This window comes from Physella acuta, unplaced genomic scaffold (genome assembly GCF_028476545.2).
Source record: "Physella acuta isolate Inbredline_101_S28 unplaced genomic scaffold, ASM2847654v3 ptg001441l, whole genome shotgun sequence".
Taxonomy (NCBI): domain Eukaryota; kingdom Metazoa; phylum Mollusca; class Gastropoda; family Physidae; genus Physella; species Physella acuta.
The window spans coordinates 303,400-328,971 of NW_026732956.1; the positions used below are offsets into that span (position 1 = coordinate 303,400).

At 33.2% G+C, this 25,572-nt stretch overlaps 2 protein-coding genes across 5 annotated transcripts; both read left to right on the forward strand.

Annotated features, from left to right (window-relative positions):
• The first annotated feature begins 196 nt into the window (after positions 1–196).
• Positions 197–4,487, forward strand: LOC131927859 (uncharacterized). The gene is made up of 4 exons (XM_059283731.1): positions 197–291; positions 1,653–1,944; positions 2,137–2,352; positions 2,599–4,487. The coding sequence occupies exons 2-4, from the start codon at positions 1,653–1,655 to the stop codon at positions 3,825–3,827; spliced, it is 1,737 nt and encodes a 578-aa protein (XP_059139714.1). The 5' UTR covers positions 197–291; the 3' UTR covers positions 3,828–4,487.
• An 853-nt stretch (positions 4,488–5,340) lies between these two features.
• On the forward strand, positions 5,341–25,558 carry LOC131927811 (tuberin). 4 transcript variants are annotated; one of them, XM_059283639.1, is made up of 43 exons: positions 5,341–5,558; positions 5,905–6,070; positions 8,414–8,500; positions 8,593–8,703; positions 8,896–8,975; positions 9,238–9,302; positions 9,425–9,557; positions 9,728–9,776; positions 9,906–10,031; positions 10,118–10,191; positions 10,542–10,668; positions 11,021–11,164; positions 11,344–11,484; positions 11,575–11,678; positions 12,030–12,111; positions 12,354–12,509; positions 12,678–12,803; positions 13,166–13,288; positions 13,770–13,882; positions 14,086–14,206; positions 14,292–14,417; positions 14,543–14,683; positions 15,036–15,225; positions 15,501–15,594; positions 15,968–16,070; positions 16,169–16,287; positions 16,377–16,532; positions 16,746–17,013; positions 17,104–17,275; positions 17,382–17,589; positions 17,877–17,980; positions 18,263–18,309; positions 18,659–19,241; positions 19,351–19,496; positions 19,728–19,850; positions 19,958–20,044; positions 20,178–20,358; positions 21,819–21,958; positions 22,153–22,231; positions 22,691–22,717; positions 23,066–23,083; positions 24,370–24,461; positions 24,802–25,558. In XM_059283639.1, the coding sequence occupies exons 2-43, from the start codon at positions 5,915–5,917 to the stop codon at positions 25,027–25,029; spliced, it is 5,550 nt and encodes a 1,849-aa protein (XP_059139622.1). In that variant the 5' UTR covers positions 5,341–5,558; positions 5,905–5,914; the 3' UTR covers positions 25,030–25,558. The 4 variants fall into 4 exon arrangements, with proteins under 4 accessions (XP_059139622.1, XP_059139623.1, XP_059139624.1 ...); XM_059283640.1 differs by lacking the exon at positions 23,066–23,083; XM_059283641.1 differs by lacking the exon at positions 22,691–22,717.
• Positions 25,559–25,572: the final 14 nt, after the last annotated feature.

Here is a 25,572-nt window from a genome sequence, read left to right on the forward strand (position 1 = left end):
ATTGTGTCTAATTAATTATTAAATTACTAAAAAATAATTAAAATACTAATAATTAGGCTACCTTAATTTTAAATAATGTTGTACAGCTTGGAAATGCTGGGTACTTTTCGGTAATTAGTGTGACTATAAATAGATGTTAACAAATCAAAATAAAGTTATTAGATCTAGTTTACTTAACAGTCTACTAGAGTCAAGACTCAAGAGCTAGTCTACCAGTCTATTATCATTAGATCTCTAGACTAGATCTATATACTAATTACTATACTACTAAGCCTGCCCTTAACCTAAGAAGTAAGAAGTAATTTAGTAGGTTTATTTAGAATCTAGATAAGATTTTAGACTATTAACTATTACTATTACTATTAGGCTATAAAATTATATTTAGAAATTAGAAATGTTAGATTCTTGATCTTGATTGCCCCGGTAAAACTCAATTTTTAGCGAATTTTATTCGCCGCTTCAACTTCATGTTCACCTCAGCTCAGGTTGAGCGTCACAATCAAAACACACAAAAATCTTAGGAAAACACTAGATTAGAATCATTAGATAGATATAGAATTAGATCTAATCTAGGCCTACTTATTTTTTTATGAATGTGTTTTTTATAGTAATATATATTATATAGTAATATATAGGCCTATAGTTAAGTATTAGATCTATATAGGCCTAGAAGGTAGTAAAAAATATTATAAATAGAGAAGGCCTATAGACTTAGTAGTTTAGTAGGCCTATTATTATTAATAAATAGGCATAAGTAATAATATATAATAATAATAAATAAGAATTAGATCTACATTTTCAACTAAATAAATTAGCGTAAGTGTGTGATCGATGGTGTGAGAAAAATCCCTACATTACATGACATGGTCAAGGGTTCACTGTGAGTTCACATTGACTTTACTTATCAGCATACGTCATAGCACATGGTCATCTGCTTTAGAGACTTTGGCATATGAAGGGATAGTGTTGTCAGCACTATGCCCAGCCACCTTTGTTTCCCTAGTAACGTAAGTTAGATACCCATCAAAACTGGATGGACTCAGGGCCCAGGGACGTTCCACTGATTAGAATCCGGATTCTAACTTGATACTCTGGGGTTTGAAGTCTAGCTCTCTACTGCTAGGCCACGCCATCCCATATTTAATTATAAGTCCCACTCAAAAGATTTTAAAAGTTATGTTTCAGACATGAAAATGAATAAAACTCATGTGGATGGTGGTGTATTATGTCATAGTAAAGTCGGCTGAGATAATGCTAACCACACCATTGCTTCATAATTAATATGAGCTCAAGAAACATGAACTCTTCTTCATCTGCCCTATTGATCATTATTTATTAGGTCTGAAAGGGGAGCTTTACTTTTACTAATAAATTATAGTATGTAGACTCTATGTAGTATGTGATCTATCTAAAAAAAACTAGGCTCAGATGAATCATTAACATGCTACCAGCAATTACCTACTAGATCTATGTATTATTGTCTCAAACAAAACTAGGCAACTTTCTGTGAAAAGCAGAAAATTGCATAGGCCTAGTTTTGTTTATTAATATTTTAAAGGCTAGAAATTTTAATTTAAAATATTGATACATAACTTTATGTAATATAAGTTGAGATAATATTTATCATTTATCTTTTTTTTTTATGTTAACAGATGTCTCGCTTTGATATCAGTAATTTTTCTCCCCTTCCTGATGTGGAGTTAATATGTGGAATCTGTAAAAACGTTTTGGATAAGCCTATGGAAACTTCCTGTCGTCATGTTTTTTGTACTGAATGCATTAATCAAGCTTTGGATGAGCAGCTGAAATGTCCGCTGTGTCGTAAAAAATGCAGAAGGAGAAATCTGAAAGAGGTTCTACCCCTGGTTCAAAATATGATAAACAAACTAACAATGAAGTGCAGCAACTTTGACAAAGGATGTACAGATTTAATTTCTTTAGAGAGTAAGTACAGTTTAAAAAATATTAACCACACTGTTTCAATATAACCTTATCAGCATTTTGATTTAAATGTCAAGTACATGTATTTGATTCATGAATTTTAAAGGCATTGATTTAAACATGTTGATTGATTAGTCAAAGTTACAAAAAAAACTAATAGCACATTGTATTGTTGATTTGAACTTCTTTATTAAGAGTATTTGGACCACAATAAAATCTGTGAATATGCTATGGTTCAGTGCCGGTACAAAGGCTGTTCAAAGCTGCTTCATAGAAAGGAGGTTAAAGGACATGAAAAATTGTTGTGCCCCTACAGAGACAAAAAATGTGAACTTGGATGTGGATTGCTAGTCCCAATGACTGAAAGAGAATCACATAACTGCATAAATGCTCTCTTGTTGCTTGTCAAAGGTGCAGTATTACAAAATGCCTTTATCTAATTTAATTAATTTTCTTTACAAGTTTATAACATAATCTATAGTAAACCGAAAAGAATTAGAGATTTTTGAATTGCATTAAGATTTCCGGTAACATATTAACGGTTTAGTAATAAAAACATTAATAGTGTTATACTATGACTATGATATTGATAATTAAGAATACTTATGTGTATTTGATATTTTGTTGGATTAATTTTTTCCTATTTCATTCTTGCAGTTCTTCAAGAGAAAAATTCTGAATTAGAAAAAAAAGTACTTGATCTGTCTAAAAGGAATACAGCACCAATTTCTTCACAGAACCAAAATCTGTATTCAAGGCCTCGTAGTTATGACAGTGACAATATTGATCGTGGAATTTTTGATTACTTAGATAGTGAATATAGTTACAGTGAAGGTTCAATGTCTCCTTTCCTAGGTTATTATAGTGACACAGATTCTTTCAGCTCCATATCTAGAGAGAACTTCTCCTTCACATCAAACAATGAAGTAGATGTGCTGCCTACAAATGAACATGATTATAGTCACACTGATTCTACCATGTCTGATAATATTACCTTTGATAATTTGCCAAGCTCAACTGCTATTGGTGAACATTTGTTCACAGACTCCCCTTTAAGAAGAGAGACTGATTCCCAAGGAAGAAGAGGAAATCTTCCTGTTTTTTCAAAACAAAAAGGCAATTTGGCAAATGATAATCCATCAGGTTCAGCAACAAGAGGCTCCTCAAATCTTGATATACCTCAACTGAGTTCCTCATTGCTACCACGGCATATCTATACTGAAAAGAACGATTATAAAAAAAGAGTACTTGAAGATGACAGAGGTAATGAGAAAGAGTCAAAGAGAGTAAAGAGAAAAGGTAAAACGGCTACATTAACATCTGGTATGATGGCATCAACGTCTACTGATGTAGTGCCAGCAACATCTGCTGATATGATGCCATCAACATCAACTGATGTTATGCCTTCAACATCAGCTGACATTATACCATCAACATCAGCTAAAGCTATGCCTTCAACATCAACTATGGTTGATGTGGTTGATTACAAACAAAAAACAGTTTCTGGTATAAAAAAACACCCGCTGGGCCATAAGAAAATTAAAAAGAAGTCTACCCCTTCAAAATCTGTTCCATCCAATTCAAGACAAATGGATGCCACATTTACTCCTTTGGCTGAAGATTCTAACAGAGACCTGACCAGAGATGAAGAAAATGTCGAAGGTACCAGCAGTCTAAGTCCTATACCTCACAGCTCAACTACTTCAGCTAGGGTAAGAAAAGGTCCTCTCACACGAAGATCAGCTAAATTGCTCAAGAAGAATATCATTAAAGAAAGTAAAATTCCCTATGTGAGAGTTCCACCAACAGCTGCATATTTGCTGAATAAATATGGTGAAGAAGACTCAAGCGATGATAGTTCTTGGTCACCATCAGAAGAAGTTTAATGGTGAATAAGAGGCTGATTATAACTGAATGTCTTAATTTTTATTGCAAGACACACTATGTTAATTTTTATTAAAATGTCTGTTATTGAACTGCATTCATTTTTTTTAAGTAGTCTAAGTGTTTATTATTACTAACATAAACTTTAATGGTAATTTAAGCTGTGTAAACTTATGCATCAAATGCCTTGTAAATCAACCTCTCCTGAGAAACCATTTAAAGCTGATTTGCAAATTTTTGAAATATTAAAATCTACTAACAAATATGTTTCTACAACAGCAAAGGTGGTTGCATAAAAAGGAATCTATGAAAAAAAAAATTATAGTTCAATATTGAACATCTTCGATGACCTCAATAAAAACAGAATCTGATTCCATTGATGGAATCTGACAAATAATCAGTTGAGAAATAAACCCTGGCTGTGTCTTTTATGCTGAAACATTTTTATAAAATCTAGAAGTATGAAACCTAAGTTTATTGATATAAATATATACGACTGCAAGAAATGTCACAAGCTTCCAAGTAGTATGAGCACAGGTTAATCAAATTTTCATGTTAGTTACATAGTCTTTCTTTTTGACATCTGTTTATTCTGAATCATATTTATTCATTCACATTATTTTTTACCACTGTTACTTCAGTTTACTGTATTCCAAATTTATGCAAAAAAATAAACATTAAATACAAAAAGCTATTTTTGTTGTTATCACTGATAAATATAGGAAAAAGTTATTATGTGGTTGCAGTGGCGTAGCCAGGATCGTCTCAAGTAAAAAAGTAAAAACTTTCAATTTGCACCCCCCCCCTCAAACTTTCGATTTGCACCCCCCCCCCTCATACTTTTTATATATACCGAGGGGTCTATGGGGGGGGGGGGTTATGACCCCCCCCCCCCTAACCCCCCCCTGCCTACGCCACTGTGTGGTTGGAAGTAAGAAGATGGATGGTTGATTCGTCTTGGGGATTTAATTTAATACAGAGGAGTATTGTCCAGGCACCTTCATACAGAAACAACCAACACTCATCTTTCTACTTCTCTATTGCTTACAGCATTTTGCCATGATAGCTCTTTCACCTCTGACAAAATTCCTCACACAAAAACAGAAATGCATAGCTCATTAGTTGTCAAGCAGTGGTAAAGCATGAGACTGCAAGTAGAAAGATTCTTAAACACCTCTCTCTTTTAGTGAATGTTGCTGCTTGATAAAAATTTGATTAGTATTAGAGGAGGAGATAGTGCTCACCAACCCTCATTCATGTGCAGTGTAGAACCTTGTGTGCAACTTGTAGATCTAATGTTTTGAAATGAAAATGTCAGCACTGAAAGATTATTAATTATTAGCATACTGTATAATTAGATAATCAAGTATTTTTAAGTCTTCACATTAGATAAACATATTAACAGTGCTGAAAGCTTCTGACACTTCAGTTTTTCGTGTAATATACGGTCTGGAAGGGTAAGTAGATTGACCGCTTTAGAATCATTTTTACTTTATCAATAGTCTTCACAAAACATCTAGATCTAGATCTAGTCTACTACGGATTATGGATTATGCTTAGTAGCTTAGTAGTATTGCTTAGCCTACATTGCCCTACATACTACTACATACTACATAGATTCTACATTGCCTAAAGATTTGTTTAGATCTTAAATAAGTAATACTTGACATGATTGAAAGAATCAAGATGAAGATATCGATGCTGTCAGATTGCAGCTACTTTTAAAATTTCTTGTATGTTTGGCGTTGTAGTTCTTTATTTAAAAATTATTATTGGGGAGAATGTTTACACTTTACTTACACCGGTGTCCGATAATGGAATCTTCTTTAAATAAGGCATAAGGGGTGTTGGGTTACTGGTAGTTAACTAAAATACACACAAGGCCAAGGCTGGCTAATAATAAGTATTACTATTAGTATTAGTATTACAATACTACTAGATCTAACAATCCAACACCCCTTTTTAAAAAAAGAAGATTCCATTATCGGACACCGGTATCTAGATCTAGATCTATATTATTAATAAGCCCCTACTTTTTAAGCATGTAATCAGTATTTATATGAAAATCAATCTTTACAGTAAGAATAAAATGTCAGGACCAGGCAAGTTGCCATCAAAAACTGAAGATAACTTTAGCGTCAAAGAAACCATGCAGAAATTGTTTCGATTTGTAAAACCTTCTGCTCCACTCACAGTACCGAAAACTACTTCAAAAGAAGTTACTTTTACACCAGATATCCTCCGTGTAAGTCTGAGTTTTCTTATTTATGGCTCTATGTTGTGTATTGTTTGCTTATGTACTGTTTTTATTACATATCTTGTAGATCTATATATCTATATATATAAAAAGCAATGTATGTCTGTGTGTCTGTGTGTTTGTGTGTTTGTCCTTTATGCATTACTACACCTCTCATCACATCGCCGTGAAACTTTGGGAAGTTGTTGAGAATATTCCTGGGGAGGTTTCTGCGAAAAAAAAAATTACAAGTTCGCAGGGGTGGCTCCCCGACAGGGCGCGATTTGTTTTTTTCTATTTACGGTATATAAAACTAAAAGTCGATTTTGGTTTGGCATCGTTCATCCAATAGCCATGAGACTTTGGGGAGTTCATTATACCACTCTAGGGAAGGGTTCTGTAAAAAAAAAAATTTTTAATTTCGCAAGGGCGGCGCCACGGGAGGGTCCGATTTTTCTCTATTTACGATATATAAAAATAATAAAAGTGAATTGCAGTGACACCGTTTATCCGATAGACATGAAACTTTGGGGATTTCATTATAAAACTCTAGGGAAGAGTTCTGTAAACAATCATTTTTAATTTTGCAAGGGCGGCGCCAAGGGAGGGTGCGATTTTTCTCTACATACGGTTTATAAAAATAAGTCGATTTTGGTGTGACACCGTTATCCGATAGCCATGAGACTTTGGGGGAGTTGATTAGAACAATTCAGGGAAGGGTTCTGTAAAAAAAACCTTTATTAATTTTGCAAGGGCGGCGCCACGGGTGGCTGCGATTTTTCTCTATATACGGTTTATAAAATTTCGTTTTCACACCGTTCATCCGTGTACCATGAAACTTTGGGGAGATGATTAGATCACTCAATGGTAGGGTTCTGCAAAAAATATTGTTTAATATTGCAAGGGCGGCGCACCACCGGGGGGGGGGGGGGGGAGCTATTTTTTTTTCTCTATACACGGTATATAAAAAATAAAACTCGGATGCGGTTCATCCGAGTGCCATGAAACTTTAGGGAGTAGATGAGAATACTCCCGAGAATATTTCTGCGAAAAAGAAAACTAAAGTTTCTTACGGGCGGCGCCATATAGGGTACAACTTTCGTCAATACACGGTTTGGCGCCCAGAGTTTTAGATCGACTAAGTTGGCACTTGGCATCCGTTAATCGAGCGTCCTGCATAGCGAATAAGGGGTACTACTATATTCAGCGGTAAAACTACAACAGGCTTCTAAAAATAACTTTGTAACGCAAGGAAATCCTGTACAGTTTTGTCACCTTGCGAAAGATGAAAAAATAACTGTTTGAATATCAGGGACCTACTGTAGAGTTTCGTCACTTTGCGAATGATGCAATAAGCATCTATTATTAGACTGTCCAGGTCGAAATTGAGACCGAGCATCTAATAATAGACCATTAGTAACGCTAGCATATTGCATCAGTCAAACAGATGTTTAAAACATGTCAAATAATTTTTGTATGTGTTAAAGAAAAAAATCCTGTTCATTTGTGTCACTTTAGCGAATGAAGAAATCTGCATCATTGTTTACAGGATGCTATTTGGCACGCTGGGTTATCCTATGAAAACGATGGCGCCTGTTAGTTTTAAGGAGCCAGGGGCCTTACGCTACGCCTCTGCGGTAGTGTAATCGGGGGGGGGGGGGGTGGGTTGGGGGGGGGGGCTCATGAGAGCGCCCATCTACGTCCCTGACATATGGGTGGTCACCGAAGGGTGTTCTACCTAATTATTTCTGTGAGTGATTTACATTAATATACACTCAAGGTTTTCATGCGGTAGTGTAGGAAAACCCGTGTCCCGATAATTATTATCCAAGCGCAGGCATTGTTAACATTTAAATAACACAGTTTTAGAAAACAAGGTGACGCGTCTAAGAACATATGATTGGTAATGCATTGGTGATATCCTTCTAATATATTTCGTCAGACTTTATTCTATCCCCGCGGCAACGCGCGGGGGACGGGTACGCTAGTTGCATTATAAATGTGTAAAGTTTTTGATAATGTAGCATACTTATAGACTCTAGTTGATAAAATGGTATATATTAGATGTATTGATATATATATATTTCAAATTAATTATCATATTTTGTAATAAAATATTCAAATTGTATTTGTATGAAACTACTTTTAGTAATTAATTTTGTAATAAAATATTCAAATTGTATTTGTATGAAACTACTTTTAGTAATTAATAATAGAACCGATACTTAATATACTTATTTCACAGACATTGTTTTCTTTCTTAAAAGACATCCATGACATTGTTTTCTTTACTTAAAAGTAAAAGACATCTGTTTCTGAAGATTTGTTAACTGTTAATTGTTTCTTTTTTAGGAAATAGGGCCAGAAAGTCCAGCAAACAATAGATTAAGAACTATAAGGGAACAATGTGAGGTTGTAAAGCATAGACACCTTGAAAAGGTAGATCTTTAATTTATAAAGATAGAGTAACTATTTTTATATTCAAACTTTAATCTGAAATTTATCACTAAATCAAAACTTTTCTTCTAAAGAATGCTGTTGAAGCTGTCTGGCATCAAATTAAAGACCTTTTTGAGCCTCATGTGCTTCCTGAAAACAGGCAATTGGCTTTCACTTTTTTGCATTGTTTATTGGAAGGTCAAGTAAGTCCCTTTTTTATGCATTTATATCATTGTTTTATCATATTTATTACTATTTTATAATATCTAAAATTTCATTGCTTTAAACATTTAAAAGAATAAATATTGTTAAAATCAGAATGTAGTAAATGCAAATAGTTGATTGTAATGCCCTCAACGTTTTAATATAAAAGTAACTGCTTTTTTCTTCCATAGCTGCCTTATATGACCACAGTTCGTGGACACTTCTTTAGGATAATTCAGAGTTTGACAGATCCATCAGACATTAACCATAGGTAACTCTTCCCCACCAGCATTTTTTCCCCTCTATTTGCTGTTCTTTCTCAATACAAACTAAATGATGTGCCAAGTACTTGTTGTAATTTATCAATTGATATTTAGTTTTATTTAGATTTTTTTTTCTGATCTTTCAGTTACACTGTTTGAAAATATTTTAATGAGAAACTAAGTATTCTTGAAATATTTGTGTGTAAGAATCTGTATTTAACTTTATCCCGCAATCATTCTTAATATAAGTTTAAAAAAAATAATCATCAGGTTGAAGCTTTTACAAACTTTAAGTGAATGTGGGAAAAATGTGATCAATTTTGAAGATGAAATTGGTGAGTACATATTTTGTCTAGTGTATTATAAATTTTCTCAAATTTTTTATTAATATCACTTTTTATTTTGTTTTTTTTTAGAAAAAACAATGTGTCCAGTATAATTTCAATTGTGCTTCCAGGTCTTTTTTTGTTACATTGGATGCCAGATGTAATATCAAGAGGTCACATCGTTACTTTTTTACCTATCATTGTAAATGTTATCAAATACAATGCAATCTATCTTGATGAAGAAATAATATCTGGACTTGTACAGTAAGAGTTTTATTTTTGAAACATGCAATATTTTAAACAATTTTGTAATTGTTAATTTCACCATAGGCAAATTTCATAATAAAGTCCTTTTGAAATACTTTACTTTAAATAATTTATCAAGCACCTTCATATTTAATTCTTTATTGAACAAAAAACATTTTTATCCTCAGACAAACCTGTATGATACCTAACCAGATTCGCTCAGATGAGGAACTTACAGTTAGTAGCATACCTCATCTAATTTGAATTAAACTATATCAACAGGATATTTGACATATGTCAAAACAATAATTAATTTACAGTATCTTGTAAATACTATGATGATTTTTGTTCTCGTTCCATTTCTAGAAGTGTCTTCAAGTTTTGGATGCAGTAATATGCTACAGCTACCTCCCTTCTGATTCACTATATCATTTTGTTGCTGCCCTTTGCCACACTGTTGATAAAGCACCATTCAGTGAAAAGTCATGGGAGGTAATTAATTTAAAACTTTATTTAAAAAGTTAAAGCAAAAAAATTACCTTTCTTAATTAAATCTATACAATGGTATCTATTGACAGTTGATGAAGAAACTTTTGGGTACTTACCTGGGACACAGTGCAATATTTACTATGTGTGCTATGCTGCAGGATCAGTAAGTGATTTCATGAATAATTCTTTAACATTTGAAATTTATTCTTATTTTATTTCAAAGCTCAAAGATGTAAACTTATAAATGACCAAAAAAATAAGGCCTAATTTCAAACAGTGTTGTACTTGGTGTTTGATAATTAAGTTAGACCCGTAACAGATTCATTAAATATATATATATATGATTCATTATATATATAAATATTTAATCTTTTAAGATTCATAATATATGTATATAGTAAATTCTTTTATAAAACATGTATGTATGATTATTTTCTAGTCATCCTACATCTTTTAAGACGTATTAGCTTTTATAGAAAATATAACATTTTTGTTGTTAAAAATATATTTTAGGAGACAGCCTGTGGATGTTTTACTGTTGCGTGGGGCCATCTTTTTTACTGGAATGGCTTTGTGGGGCTCGCGGAGAGTTACCACACTCAAGTGTACTCATGCTTCTGTACTGCCTTGCTTCCTACAGGTAGGTGTTGTTCTTTTATTTAATATATTTTAAAAATATGTAATGAATATTGCAGTTATCTTGTTTGACAAAAGATTATTTTTTTATGAACCTGAAGTAACTTAAGAAGAGACTACTTTTTTTGTTATTAAAATCAGTTATTTCTTAAAAATAATTAAGTTGATATTTTAACTGTTTTTTTTTTATGCAGGCAAAATATTTTAGAATAAATTATCTATTAAAGTAAAAGCTTTCTTGTTAGAAGTTTTGTTCAAAATAATTATCTGATAGCCTATGACTTAGAACTTGTATATTTGTTTTTAGTTTTGTAATAAAATGGATAATTTTTAACTGTATTTAAATAATTTTAAAGGCTGTGTCTCATGAAAACAGTATTGTGGCCTATGAGATCACCCTCAACTTACAGCGATTAGTTAGTAAATATGGCAAAGACTTGCAGTTTGTAACATGGGAGATCATTCTGGATATTCTTGAGGCTCTGTTAAACCAAATAGAAGTAGGTGGAATAAATTAAATGTTGTCTTTAAAAATTTACTTACTTTTTTTTCCTGATGAATACAAATGAACTTAGTCATTTTTTTCCACGCCTATTTATACAAACAATAAGAAACGCTTGTAGATACATTGTATACGCTACATGCATTGTATTATTTTTTTTCTTTTCTGTCCTGCTAGAAATGTAAGTTTGATGAGAAACTCTCTGTGGAGGTTCAACATGTCATAACTGCTATGGAGACCTTGTACAGCGCCAGACAATTTTTTGGGCCCCCAATAAGACTGTTTAAAATTGTGGAGATGTGTGCAGGCAAAAGAGAAGTAAGAATCACAATTCTTTTTTACTTCTACCAAAATGCTTTCAGTAGTATTTATTTTGTGGCTACAGTTCTTCCCCTTTTGTTTTTCTAGACCAGTTCTGTGTGCGCTCTGATTGATTATCATACACAGTTTATCCACCCTGGCCAAGAAAATTGGATTGATGATCTACACAGCTTGATGGAAAAATATTTCAGGTAGTTTAGTTTTTTAAAAATGTTTGGCTTTTGTATACATTGTTTTTCATACTATCATAAAATGCTAATGAACTTTTCTAAAATATCTTTTTATTAACTTTAAGGTACCTTACAAAAGAGTATGTTATTTTTTCTTATATTTTTAAACAAGGTATTTGTAAAGTATGCATTATTTAAATTGAGTTTGAATTAATAGTCTAAGAATTTTTGGCTTCTCATTCAAGGTCAGTTAATAACATCAATGTGAAGCTCTAGCATCTGCTGTATTTAGTATATTGGTTTAGAGTTATAGACTTGAATTTGACAAGGTATGGGCAAAATTGGCATTGATGTAACCTATTCTTGATACAGGTCACAGACAAGAACAGAAGTCAGAAAGAAAACATTGGATGTTTTATCACTAGTCCTCAGTATCAACACACATGTCTATGAGGTCAGTGTGCAACATTTTCTTTTATATTACTATCAGTATAATTATTTAAATCAATAACATATCACAAAATGTAGTGGAGGATAAAATTCCAACACATTTTCCTGAGTTTATTTTTGTTTTTATTTTCTCTGTCTACTATACAAAGCTGATTATGATTTGTCAGATAAAAATCTTTACTTTTATAACCTACTACAAAAAGAAATATAGTAATTTAATGAAAGTAAATATTATTTTTATTTCAGAAAGAGCTAATAGAACGAGTAGTCATTCCACATTTCATCCACATCAACACAGACCCTGACCCTGAAGTACGCAGGAAGTCTGTTGAGCTCCTCCTGGGATTGTGTGAAGATTGCCATTCAAATGAGTTCTTTGAACTCTCTCTTATCATTGAAGAAGTACTTGAAATTCATTAACATTTTCTATGTAGTAACTAAATTGTTATTTACAACCAAGTTGTACAAGTTTTGTGCTGTATTTTGTTTTTTTTTAATTTTTCTGTAAAAGCCAGCTGTGTACATAATTTTTATTCCTGTTTTTTACCTTTGTGTGTCCTTTTAAACTAGGTCATCAAAAAACCACTTATCGGTGGTTTCCAGGAATTAGACAGGAAAGATGATATCAAAGGACTAGATGAAGAGAGTTTGGTTGATGTACGCACTGCCATTACAAAACTAATTGACCTGTTCAAGGTGATGACTTTTTTTTTATATCCAATAAATCATTGAGATTTAAACAACACTGATTGTATTTAGCTATACTAATTAATAATGGAGTTGTAAATAAGGCTAATTATTGTTTTATGTAAACTGTTTTATCAAACATCGCTTTTTTAAGAATATTAATTGATATCCAGAATGTTATAATCCATATTCATTTCTATATTGAATAAACTACATGATTGATTGACTTGATCCAACAGATATAGCTAAACTGTTTTATCAAACATTGCTTTTTTGGAATGTTAATTGATATCTAGAATGTTATAATCCATATTCATGTCTATATTGAATAAACCAAGAAAAAGAACTAACATGATTGATTGATCCACCAGATCAAGCTGTACACTGCACCAGGCAGCCACTGCCAGAGATTGTATGACATGTTGATCTCCCATCTCAAGCAGCACTACTCACAGCTTTACCTTGGTCGAACTGCTTGCATGATTCGCAAATCTGTAAGATACTCATTCATTTTTTTTTATATCACGGGGGTAGCTTTAATAAAAAGTTTTACTATTTAAAATACCTTATAGTTTTATGATAATGAGAGGTTTAAAATATGTATATAGTACATTATAAATAGTGGGACGGAGTGGTTGAATAGTAGAACATATGACTGATAACCAGAAAGTCAAGTTCAAATCTGGGTTCAAGTCCTTAAAATGTATCTGTGTGCACCCAACTGATGGGTATCTGACATGTTAAGAAAAGTAAAGGCAGCTGGGCATAGTGCTGACCACACTATACCTTCATATGCCAAGACACAGAAACAGGTGAACTCTACTTCACTTACCCATGGATCGACAGGTTTGAAAGGGAACTTTACTTACTGCATTATAAAAAGATACAGGTTTTAAAACATAATATATTTTAAAATAAGTGTGGTAGTTTACATTTAGCATTTTGAAGGGCTAATCTCATTATTTTTTCCCCCAGATTTTCAGCCTGCTGCTACTGTTAAGGGCAGACAGCAATACCAGAGTTGGATTGGCTGACAGAAAGCCTGGAGAGCGTCATGTATTTAGCCCATATGTTTTGTGTCAGCCAAGGTAAATTTTGCACTTCAACAAAGAATCATGGCATAAATAGAATTTTAGGACATTAAAGATGCAACTGTTGTTTCTATTCACTTTTAGTTATGATGTTGCATCTTTAAAATGTTCTTCAATAAAAAGTATGAAAGTATGGCAGTATTTTTAAAAATTTATGATGATTTTTTTTTTTTATATATGATATTACTTTTTACTTCTAGTGATGATGTTGAGTCCTTGTGTTTAAGAAGCCCATCCATACCAGGTCTCAATGCTAGCCAGCTGTATGCTGTTATTGAGTATGAGCACACCTTCAAACTTTTTTTGCGATGCCTTGAATCCGTAAGTTGACCTTTTTACTGTGTGCGTACACGCTGAGCTAAATATTACATAAAACATTTTTTAATCAGCCACCTTTTCTTTCCAGGAAAAAGACTGGTCCATTTTACAGATAGTTTTGGAAAACCTTCCTCTAATTCTTGAAAACAAAACACTTGTATTGTCAGCTAATGAAGAGCTTATTGATGCCTTATGTGGAAAGTTGTGTGCTATGGTAAATACTGTTTTCCACAATAATTTTTTGTTTATTTAGAACAAAGTGTTTTATTAGTATAAACATCAGTATAATTTGTTTTGTGTACATATCAGTACCTGATTTTAATTTGTTCTGTGTTTAAGGTTAAAGACAGAACAGTGGAGCAGTCCCAGAAGTTGATCAACCGTCCAGCCAACTTCACCCGCTCAGACTTCCACACTTTTGTGTTTCCTGTGCTTGCCTCTATAGTTACTTATCATTCTTACCTGGACAAGAGTAGACTGGTGGGTTAATTTAACTTGAGCTATTTGATAATAAATAAATAGTTAGAACCAATGTATCAATAAATATCTATTGACGGGTACAATGCTCTCTACAATGCCTAGTGGTACAAATATTGAGAATTTGAACAATGTATACAGTATTGTATGTCATAAGCACATTGTTTATTATGTTTAGGACTTGAACTATATTAACTTAATCCTCATGATAATAACTTGATCTTTGTGAACAGGAATTATTGATATAATCTTTGTGCTTATGAACATCAAAATAATAATTTTTTAATCCTGAATTATGATAATAAAAACCAACATATGATCATGAATGACATCTAGCTAATGTTTGTGTCACCAGAAAGAACTGGTGAACTGCCTGGAGTTTGGTCTGGTCTCCAAGTGTGCAAAGATCTGCGTCACCACCCTGAGAATCTGCTCTCTAGAGATGAAAGAGCTCATGATGAGGATGTTGCCATCTGTCTTATTGTCTCTCTCTAAAATATCAGCCACTATAGCAATGGCCATTCCAGTGCTAGCTTTTCTGTCTAGTAAGTCAAGAATAATAGTAAAAACAGTGAAACAAACTATATGATTAATCAGTCCTTTTTAACAAAATATGATGTTTTGGAGAGAAAACTACACAATTCATTTATCCTTTTTAAAAAAAAATAATATGATGTTTTAGTATTTCTGGAGAACTACTCTATCGGTGTAATGAATTATTAATTAGTAAATAGATACTTGTAAATGCAGATGCTCTCAGTGAAACTGATTACTATATGTTTTGTATTAATCATGCATTTAAACAACAATGTTGTTTCAGGTATTGTCAGGATTCCTAAGCTGTATGCTAACTTTGTAGAAGATCAGTATATGAGTGTGTTTGCTATTGCTCTGCCTTATACCAACCCATTCAAGTAAGGATTGATCTAACATGAAAACATTTCTGATTAAATCTTTGAGTTATTTATATTTATGTTCTATCAAACATTCTTAGGAGGTGTGATATTATTAAAACATAAATAGATGGAACTAGCTAAATCCTGAAGATAATTTAGTTAATTTCAAAATTATCTCAATGGTCCATTGACCTCACAAAGAAATATACCAACAAGAAAAAAGTAAATAAAATAAAACTCCACAATAGTTATCTGCAAATTATGAAATGTTAGTATCTGAATTTCCTAGGAGTTGTGGTGTTCATATCTCACTGTTTTCTATCATTAAACTACTCCACACTTATGAAATTCCCTTTATACAAACTGACTTATCATATACTTTATTAAACAGGTTTAGCCATTACACAGTTTCATTAGCACACCATGTTATAGGAATCTGGTTCATCCGTTGTCGACTACCATTCAGAAGAGGTTTTGTCAAGTACATCCAGCGAGTAAGTAGACACAAATAATATAACTCTTCAATGCTAAACTATATGTATATACTATATTTATTAAAAAATCTGATTTTTAAAACTTATTATTTTAACAGGGACTGAAGTATAATGTTTTGCAACTGTTTGAGGAAAATTCCATTCGACATCTCAGTTCTTTTAATCAAGATTCTAGTGACAGAGGGAGAACAATGTCCTTGAATGAAACTAGTCGTAGGTAATAACACTTTTTTTAATTTTGGGAAGGTGTAAATGTATTTAATCAGCACCACAATCCACATCTTAAAAAATATTTTATTTTTTCAGCCGTCGTAGGAATATGTCTGGCATTGAGGGTATAAGAAATGATGGCCGTATACCTATGGATGAGAAAATGTCTCAGTTTCATAAGGAGCTCACAGAGACATGTATTGACATGATGTCCAGATATGCATTTGGGAATTTTACAGCTCTACCTAAAAGGTGATTTAACTTTTTTTTGTTTTTGGTGTTTAGTTTATAGCACTAATTGTATATGGTTGTAATTCTCTCTTCTGATCTAAAATAAGTGGATATCGTTATTTGTATTGGTAATTTTAAAATGAGTATATATTATAAGTATAAGGAGATATTTTATGTTTATTTTGAATCTTGTGCAGATTTTCTTAATTTAAAAAAAAAAAAAAATTCAAATAGGTCTCCTGTGGCTCAGTTTTTACTTAAAGATGGCCAACGTGGCATGTGGGTTGTTGGAAATAAAGTAATCACAGTGACAACAAGTGGAGGAGGCAGCAAGTCAAGCAGCACTGGACTGTGTGAGAACTGCCTGGCTGTCGTTCAGAAGTCACAGAATAGAGATGGAGAATCTAAGGACCCAACACCAACAGTCACCACCCCTGCAAGCACTAGGAGAGACAGGCGCAGGCATAAATCTGTTGCTAGTTTAGGCAGATCACAAACACAGGTAAAAAAAAACATCAGTTTAATATAACTTCATTTTTATATATTTAAAAGTTTAAGCTGATGTTTAAAAGAATGTTTCTTTAATACCTAGATTGACTCCCTTGGGATTTCATTAGAATCTGATGAGTCACTTCGCCCCCGTCGTAGCCTTGATGACATGAGTTTGCCACAGGATTCCAGTAGGAAAATGCTAGGTCAGGACGATGTGGCTGTTCAGACTGGAAGCTCCTTAAGTAAAGAAGGAATGGATCCAATGCTGATTGGTAAAAAAAATAATTTTTAGATAAATGTGACATTTTTTATAATGTTTAAAATAAAAAAAACAATTAGCAGAACAGGCTCTGTAAAGTAACATGTATTCCTATGCAGAAAGTAAGCATCAGTTATCTGAACAGCGCATGTTCTCAGCCACACAGTGCAGCTGTTGGTGTACAAGCTGGGCGGAGGTGAACATTCGTGGGGCGAGTGGCGTGGTGTCCTGGATGATGAGGATAGAGAATGAGTCGAGTGGCTACAGCTTCTATGCCGACCCTTCAGTGCCAGACATCACGCAGCTGCTGGCACCTGTTAGATGCAGGCAAGTAGCACATTCTAATTGCTAGGGAAACTAGAGAATTGCTTGGTATCAGTGTTGTATCAAAACATTTAAGTGTTGTGCTATTCCTGGAATGTTAAGTATCATTGTAACGTATCTAAAGAGTTGCCTTTTCTCTGTTTTGTTAATGTTATAAATTATTAGAAAATGTCTAATATCATTATATAATGTGAGAAATATTTAAAGAGTTATATAGATCTTGTATTATCAATGTTATGTTTTTCTCTTGAAACATTTCTAAGCTATGACTTTTTGTAAATCTATTCTAGAACTCCTGACTCAGATAGTATTGGAAAAATTGACAGTGGCAGCCTGTGTGAAGAAGAGTATGAAACTTTACATTCCCAACATTTCTCTGAGGCAGAGAAAACCTGTGAGTTCTTTAATATATGTTGAATGTAATGAAAACCTAGGGCTGTAAATATGTTTTTTTTTAATTTGAAGTTGAGAAAATCTTTACCTGACTAGATCAACATCATATAATTATAATCTAACTTTGTTTGGGATATGTATCAAATTATTTAGAAACACTTATTTTTGCAAAAAATTTCTATCCTAATATGAATTTACTCATGAATCATTAATGTAATATTGATACCTTAAAAAATGTTTAAATTTTGACCTTTTTTTTTTTTTTTTTTTTCTGCTTGTGCAGTTTGTCGAGATGAATACCATGTCACATCAGAAATATCCACTGATGGGGTAAATATTTAACCACGGAATCTTGTATTGCAATAGTTTGTAGTTGTTGTACATTTTAAAGCACCAGTAGCATTTGAAAGTAAATAAAATCTTGAATTTCAGTCAGTTTCGATGAATTTTTTTACCTTAATTACTTGTCTTAAAATATCTTTTTTTTTTTAAATTAGGAATATCCACTTTAATTTTAACCATTTTCCTGCTGAAAGTGTTTAGGGTAAAATAAAGTAAAATTCTCTCTCTGACCAGATAGGGCAACTAAAAGTCATCTGATGAGCTAGAGTGGTTAGCACTATGCCCATCTGTTGTTATTTGTCTAGGGAGTATATATATTATTGTTTTTTTCTCTTAGATGGCCTCTCACACTGTCCCAGCAGATGACACCAACTCCCAAACAACCTTAAAGAGAAGAAACTCATCCCCACTGTGTATAAGTGATGCCCTATACAGTCAGCGGTTGATTACACCAGAGCCTGACTCCCATGGTATTGAGAGGATCAGAAGCATCAACACTGAAACATCTGTTGCCCGCCCTGAAGCTGAAGACTTCTCTAACACACCAGCATCTGTGGCTCCTGAGCCACCAGGACCAATCACCACAGTGGAGAAAAAATCTGATCTATCTATTCAGCTTTCTCAAAGTGATCAAAAAATGTTTAGCCAGCAGGAAGCCAAACCTTTGTTTGAATATAAAGAAAGTGAACTTCAAGCTCAGCAAGCATTCAGCAAGACCAAGTCTGAATTCAGAGGGCGTGCTGAAACAAGTTCAGGAGAAATGCAGAGGCCCAGAAAACTTATCCAGAGCATGGAATCCCCCAGTGTGAAAAGGATGGCTATGAGAAGTTTCTCTGTTGACCTGGAGGGAACCAAAAGACCTGAACATCTCCCTCTGCTTACCTCCCATAGTCAAGATATTCAAAACTTTGCTAAAGAATGTAAGTACTGAATTAACATCATTTGCTGATTTTAGTTAAAACTTTCATTATTATAATGCAGGAAACCAACTCTTACTCCCTAATAATTGAATGTCAATGTATTGAGCAGCTTCACCCAATGATGGATCTGCCACCTCGTCACTTCAAGATGAAGTTCCAGAGCTAAGGCAAATAAAGCGACGTGGCCACACAATCTCGGTCATTAATTCCTCTTCAGATGTGAGACAGAATGATGAGTTTGATTCTAGGCTGCAGGTATGTTGAAGGTTCGCACCTGAAACTTTCCTAAAGTATTTTAAATTGTCTTATTTAATAAATTGTAGTTTGTTGTTTTTCACTATTTAACTGTAGATGAGACATTATTTTATGTGTAATTAGATCTGGGTGTAGGTAATAATCAATATCAATATAAATTTTAAGGTACATATTCAATTCTACAAAAATGAATACAGATACAGGTATTATCTAAGTTTGTATGAATCATAGGGATCCAGCTCGGCTAAAGACAGCAAATCTGGACTAAATCCTAGCTATGTCTTTCTTCAACTCTACCACAGTCATCCTTTGGTTCAGAGTCCTGAGATCCCATTAAAAGTACCAGAAACTGATGTAAGTAGATGTTATGCAACCTAAAGTATCTAACTTCTACCTCTGTTTTTAAAAAAGATTGCCTCATTTGGGCATACAACTTTCTACATGTATTACATTTGTCTCAGAAATTTCGAAGAACAGTGGACATGTTGGATCACATCTACCCATATGAAACCCATAAAATTGGTGTACTCTACATGGGTAAAGGGCAGGTGTGTATTTATAAGATACAGTGCATATTCTTTAATTATGAAAAACTGCTGAATAGTATAATGCTCGTTAATTTTTTATGTGCTAGTTGTTATTTTTAACTTTTATTTGACAAGCAATATGATTTGAATTTAGGCTAGTGATGAAAAGACTCTACTCAGCAATGAGTTTGGATCACCACGCTATACCAAGTTTATCCAGGCTTTGGGAGAGATGATAAGCATTGAAGAGGCTGAGAAAGACAGGGTCTATCTCGGGGGTTTGAACCCCAGTGATGGCAAATTCACTGTGGCTTGGCAAGACGAGTCTCTCAGAGGTTAGTTACGCCAGGATTTCAGTTCTGGTGGGTGCCCAATGTTGGGAGAGGTCCTGGCAAATAGACTTATTAACCCCACATTTAAATAACATTGCATTATATAATAATCATTAAAAAAGTTTTAAAAAACCCACGTTTTCTGATTGAACTAAAAAGTAGAAAATAAATGTTACACATCACAATAATGCAAGCGATCACTCTACTATAAGCGATCAAAAACGTGGGGCGCCGTGATTTTCTTACAGTTTCTAATACTATTGACTTTAATTAGGGAGCTTGTAGAGAGTCAACAGTATTAGAAACTGTAAGAAAATCACGGCGCCCCACGTTTTTGATCGCTTATAGTAGAGTGATCGCTTGCATTATTGTGATGTATAACATTTATTTTCTACTTTTTAGTTCAATCAGAAAACGTGGGTTTTTTTTAACTTTTTTAATGATTATTATTTTCTACTTTTTAGTCTTTGTCTGTTTGTTTGCATTAAAATCTCGTAAAAGTTGTATAGCATTAAAGTCTCGTAAAAAGACAACTCGTAAAAAACACGTTGTGTGAATACGTTACTGACTAGAACACATAGATTTGAACCCGCGCCGAGTGGGATAGCAATCGTGTGCCCAACCACTCGACCATATCGTCTCCCCCATACTGGCCACCAGTTGTTACGTTCTGGTTGTTTGTACACAAACACCGCGTGACAACTATTCAGTAAGCAAAAAGAGGGAGAGTCCCGAACCTTGTTTTCATCAAGTTACTGGGTTATGTCCCTTTTCCCCCACGTTTTTGTACAATTATATAGCGGCCTAAAATGATCAATAAAATGTTTCCATGGATCAATTTAGTAATAATAACAATTGAATATTCTATGGTCATCGGAAACAAAGCTTCCCTGAAAATTTCAGCGCGCTAGCTAACCCGGGAAGTGCCCGAAATTTCGATCGCAAGATTTGATTGGAGAAACAAACAGACGCGAAAGCAAGTTAAAGAAAACGTGGGAAAATAAAAACGAGCTGACCTGCGACGTAGCATATGCCGCTATCTAGTTGTTTTATTTTCTACTTATCAACAATTCATAATTTGTGAATTCGACACTACCCCACCCCTGCCTCCCCCCACCCCATCCCGCCCAGTGAAAGCAGCCTTTTACAGACGACAATGAAAATATCAAGCAGAACTTATTATCTCCCCTTAGTTTCAAATCGTTTAAAAACTAAATTATCTGCCGTCACTTATTTGAACCGGCTCTACTATTGTAAACATTCGGGGTGAACCACAGCTCACCTGACAGGTAGGGATGAGGGTGGTGGCTAAGCTGCGTGGTGTCTTCTATGGTCCCCATGAAGAGAATTATATATATAGATTTGTCAGTTCTGCCATTATTTTAATGTTGCCTCCTGTGTAAAACTTGTGTATTTTTCAAGGTTTATTCAGTATGCTAAATTTGATTGTCAATTTCTCCCAGTTATTTTTCACATTGCCACATTGATGCCTAACAAACCTGGAGATACAAGGTTTAATAACAAGAAAAGTCATATTGGAAATGATTTTGTTACCATTGTGTATAATGACAGCTCAGAAGATTACAAAAGTGGCACAATATCTGTAAGTTTCTGAAAACTTTAAACCACTTCTGCCCAAACAAGTTTATCAATAGGTTATATAGTGTGTAACTTTATTTCTATAATTTCAAGCTCATTGCATTTTTCCCAGATCATTTCAACTTTTTCAGTATTATTATACGTCCCATATAGTGTTTACTTATATTTCAATAATTTAAGCTCACCTAATTTTTCCAGGGTCAGTTCAACTTTGTCAGTATTATTATACGTCCCCTGGACTATGAAAGTAATGCTGTCACACTGATAACAAAAGAAGGTATGTCTACTTTACACACAGACATTACATGATTCTCTTTCCAACTGTACTGTTTATTGTTTTTTTTTCAGACTGGCTATAACAATGTAATTTAAATTTGTATACAATTGTCCACGTTTTTTTTCTCACTATATCTGCAATGTTAGGTTGCTAACTAAAAAATATTTATAATTTTTAAAAAAATTCCGTTTATACTTTTTAAATATTAATATGCTTGGTTTTGTACAACCAACATATAAACAAGTCATAACTGCTTTAATCGTCACTTGATTAAAAAAAAAACACTAACTTAAAATAACTTTGAGATGTTAAGTGTTTGTTTTTATTTCATATTGTTTAAGTTGGGAATTGTTCATAATTTAAAAAAAAAAACAATTTCTTTACTAAAAGAGTTACTTCTAATTGGTTTAAAACGTTTAAAATTTTTCTTCTGTTAACTTTTGTTTAATCTTTTCCTAGTGGACTTCAAAGATCAGTTATCACCAGGTATGTCTGATGACCTCCCCTTTGTTTCATCATCTTGGCTTTAGATCAGATTCACCTATTCTTATTGTAATACTGTTCACTGAACACTGCTGTTGCTTCAGATGTTTTGCTAATGTCTAGGTTAGAATCTGTTAGTAGTGGTGGTGATTAGCCCAAAGTTTGAAATTAGTTCACTTCTTATTTTACATTCTGTGTTAGAAAACACACTTTATAAATTACTTGAAGCTTTCTGAGTTAGGAAGACTACCTTATATTCATATTAAAAGTATCTGTGAGTTTTATTTCTAGCTGCTATTGTAATATTTTCACTAAGTTTATTTCTAAGCGACTTCCCCATTTTGCCTTTAGGTTTGGGAACAATGAAGGGTAAGCTATCATCAGGGAATATGCTTGTTTGTATTTTTTTTTGCTTGTTTTTCTTATGTAGTTGCTTGCCTAGTAGATTTTTCTGTGATGTTGTATTCTTTATGGATTGTTGTATCTATCTCATGTGTCAAGAGTGCATGGGATTTGTGTGGTCTACTTAATATCACTATGCTCTTCATGTATCACTTTAAAAAATAGAAATATGCATGCTCTAGGTGCTTGGTATATTAATAAACTGCAGAAAACAACCAAAGAAATGTTGTATTATACATTGTAATATTTCTTTCCTGCATTGTATATCAAATTTATGCTTAACCCTTAGTATCAATGTAGCATTACTTTTTAGCAAATAGGATACAATTGTTTTAGAATAGTTAACATTTTACAAGGGAGACAAAAAATGTTTTTTTTTTAATATATAATTTGCAATAACAACAATTATTTCGGTAGTAACCATCACAATTTCAGTTGATCTGGGGTAATTTAAACTTTACTATATGGTATGATATCTCTAAATACTCTTTTTCTTTTCTAATTTTCTTTTGTTGTGCTCATTTATGCAGAGGAAAAGTATCTATTTACTTTATAGTAAATGAAACATTTAGCTTGACTGAATGAGGTGGTTGACAAAAACATATTAGACCATGTTGCAGTCAAAGAAATGGCTGATGGTTCTATATTAAAGTGTGTATTTTCTAGCATGTACATCTTTGTTGTGATGTAGTCTTTTGTTTTGTGAGGAGGACTTATCTTTGATTGCATGTTTGTGTGACTACCAGATTTCAATAGAATTGCTGTGACTTGTGATACTATTTTAACCCCAGGTAGCAGTGGCTTATAATTTGTGTTTTGATCAATTTTTTAAATTATTTGTCTAAAGGGCTGAATGTATTTTCCTTCTGCTTGTAAATATGAAATAAGATAGTCATTTAAGTTAATGAAAGAACATGTTGATGTAACATTTTTCTAATGATTTTAGCATAGTTTAACTAACTTAATTTCTGCAACAAAAAACTGCCTTAAATTAAACAGGTTGGGTCTCTGTTTTAGCCTAGTCTCCCATATATTCATTTTTCTCACTTGCTGGCTAATGCACAAAAATTTACTGATTATCTTTTGCTGCTGGTAAAAAAAAACTGCTTAATTGATATTCAAATTACACTTGGACTCAGTACAGCTATAGCACTATGTAATCTGACTCCCAAGTCAGTGGCTCCTGATGATTGATGTATCACATTATTTTGTATTTGTAGATTAGTAATGCTATGCTGTTTATTTTATTTTAGATATTGCAGACATCTTGGGCCACACCCACACAAAAATCATCTCAGATGTTAACCTTCCTCTTCTAGTCAGACAAATTGCCGTACACTGTAATGTGAGTATTTTTTTTAAAGTTTGTCAATTTATTCTTAAAATGGGATATTCTTCACCTCCTCCATTGTAGTTTCCTTGTTAAAATTAACTCCTAGAATGCTACCAGCATAAAAGTTAAATTAATTACAGCTTTTTACAGAAATGTATAAAAAATTCATGGAAAATATTTTTGCTTTAACTTAAGCCACAATCCTAGTTCAACAAAATTAAGCGTCATTCAATTTTGAAAATTAATGTTCACCTTGGCTCCAGTTATTTAGTATAAAAATACAATTAAAAAAACCCCAACCCTAGAAGTAGAAAACACAGGTAGCAGATAATATTCCTGTTAAAACTTTCAGCTAGCCTCCATGGTACTACAGAGACAGCAGTCAACTGTTGGGTGTCCTGAGGTGTTTGCATCTAATTGGTTGGAAAGACTGCGCCAGATAAAATTACTCAAACAACGAATACTTGAACATCAGGCAGAAAATACAGAGCCAGCTCCTCCATCCCCCATCTGGCCACCCACAGGAGCAAGTGGGGATGGTGCTTTTGGGGCATACGAAGACTTTACAGACTACTTGTAGTTTTGGAACTAGATTGTATGTTTGAAAGGCATTTCAGTATTGATAAGATTTTTGTTTTCTTTCTCAGATTTAATTTTATGTAATAATAGTTTACTGTAGAAGGTCCTTGAGTCCGCCCAGCTAGGTGGCTGGGCTCAAAACTGACCATACTATCCCATCATATGCAGAAGTCAGAGAAATAAGTGAACTCTACTTCATCTGCCCTATCTAATAACAGGTTAGGAAGGGCAGCTAACTGGTTGTTTGTTGTTGTTTTTTTTTTTTTACCTTAGTCCAGAATTTTGTTTACATTTTAGAGAAAGTTCCAATTATTTAACCTTAAAGGTTGGCTGTGTGAGGACTTTTTTTTAAAAACTAAATTATAATTCCTCCAGTAGTATTTATTTTAAAAATGAATTGGAAATTGATGTTTGTGGTGAGTGCAATTTTTTTTATCATCATTTTTTCACATACTGTATTTAAATTTAAACATGAAGTATTATCTTTAATCAAAATGTTACCATATCTTTGAATAAATTATTGTCACTCATCCCAATTTCAGTA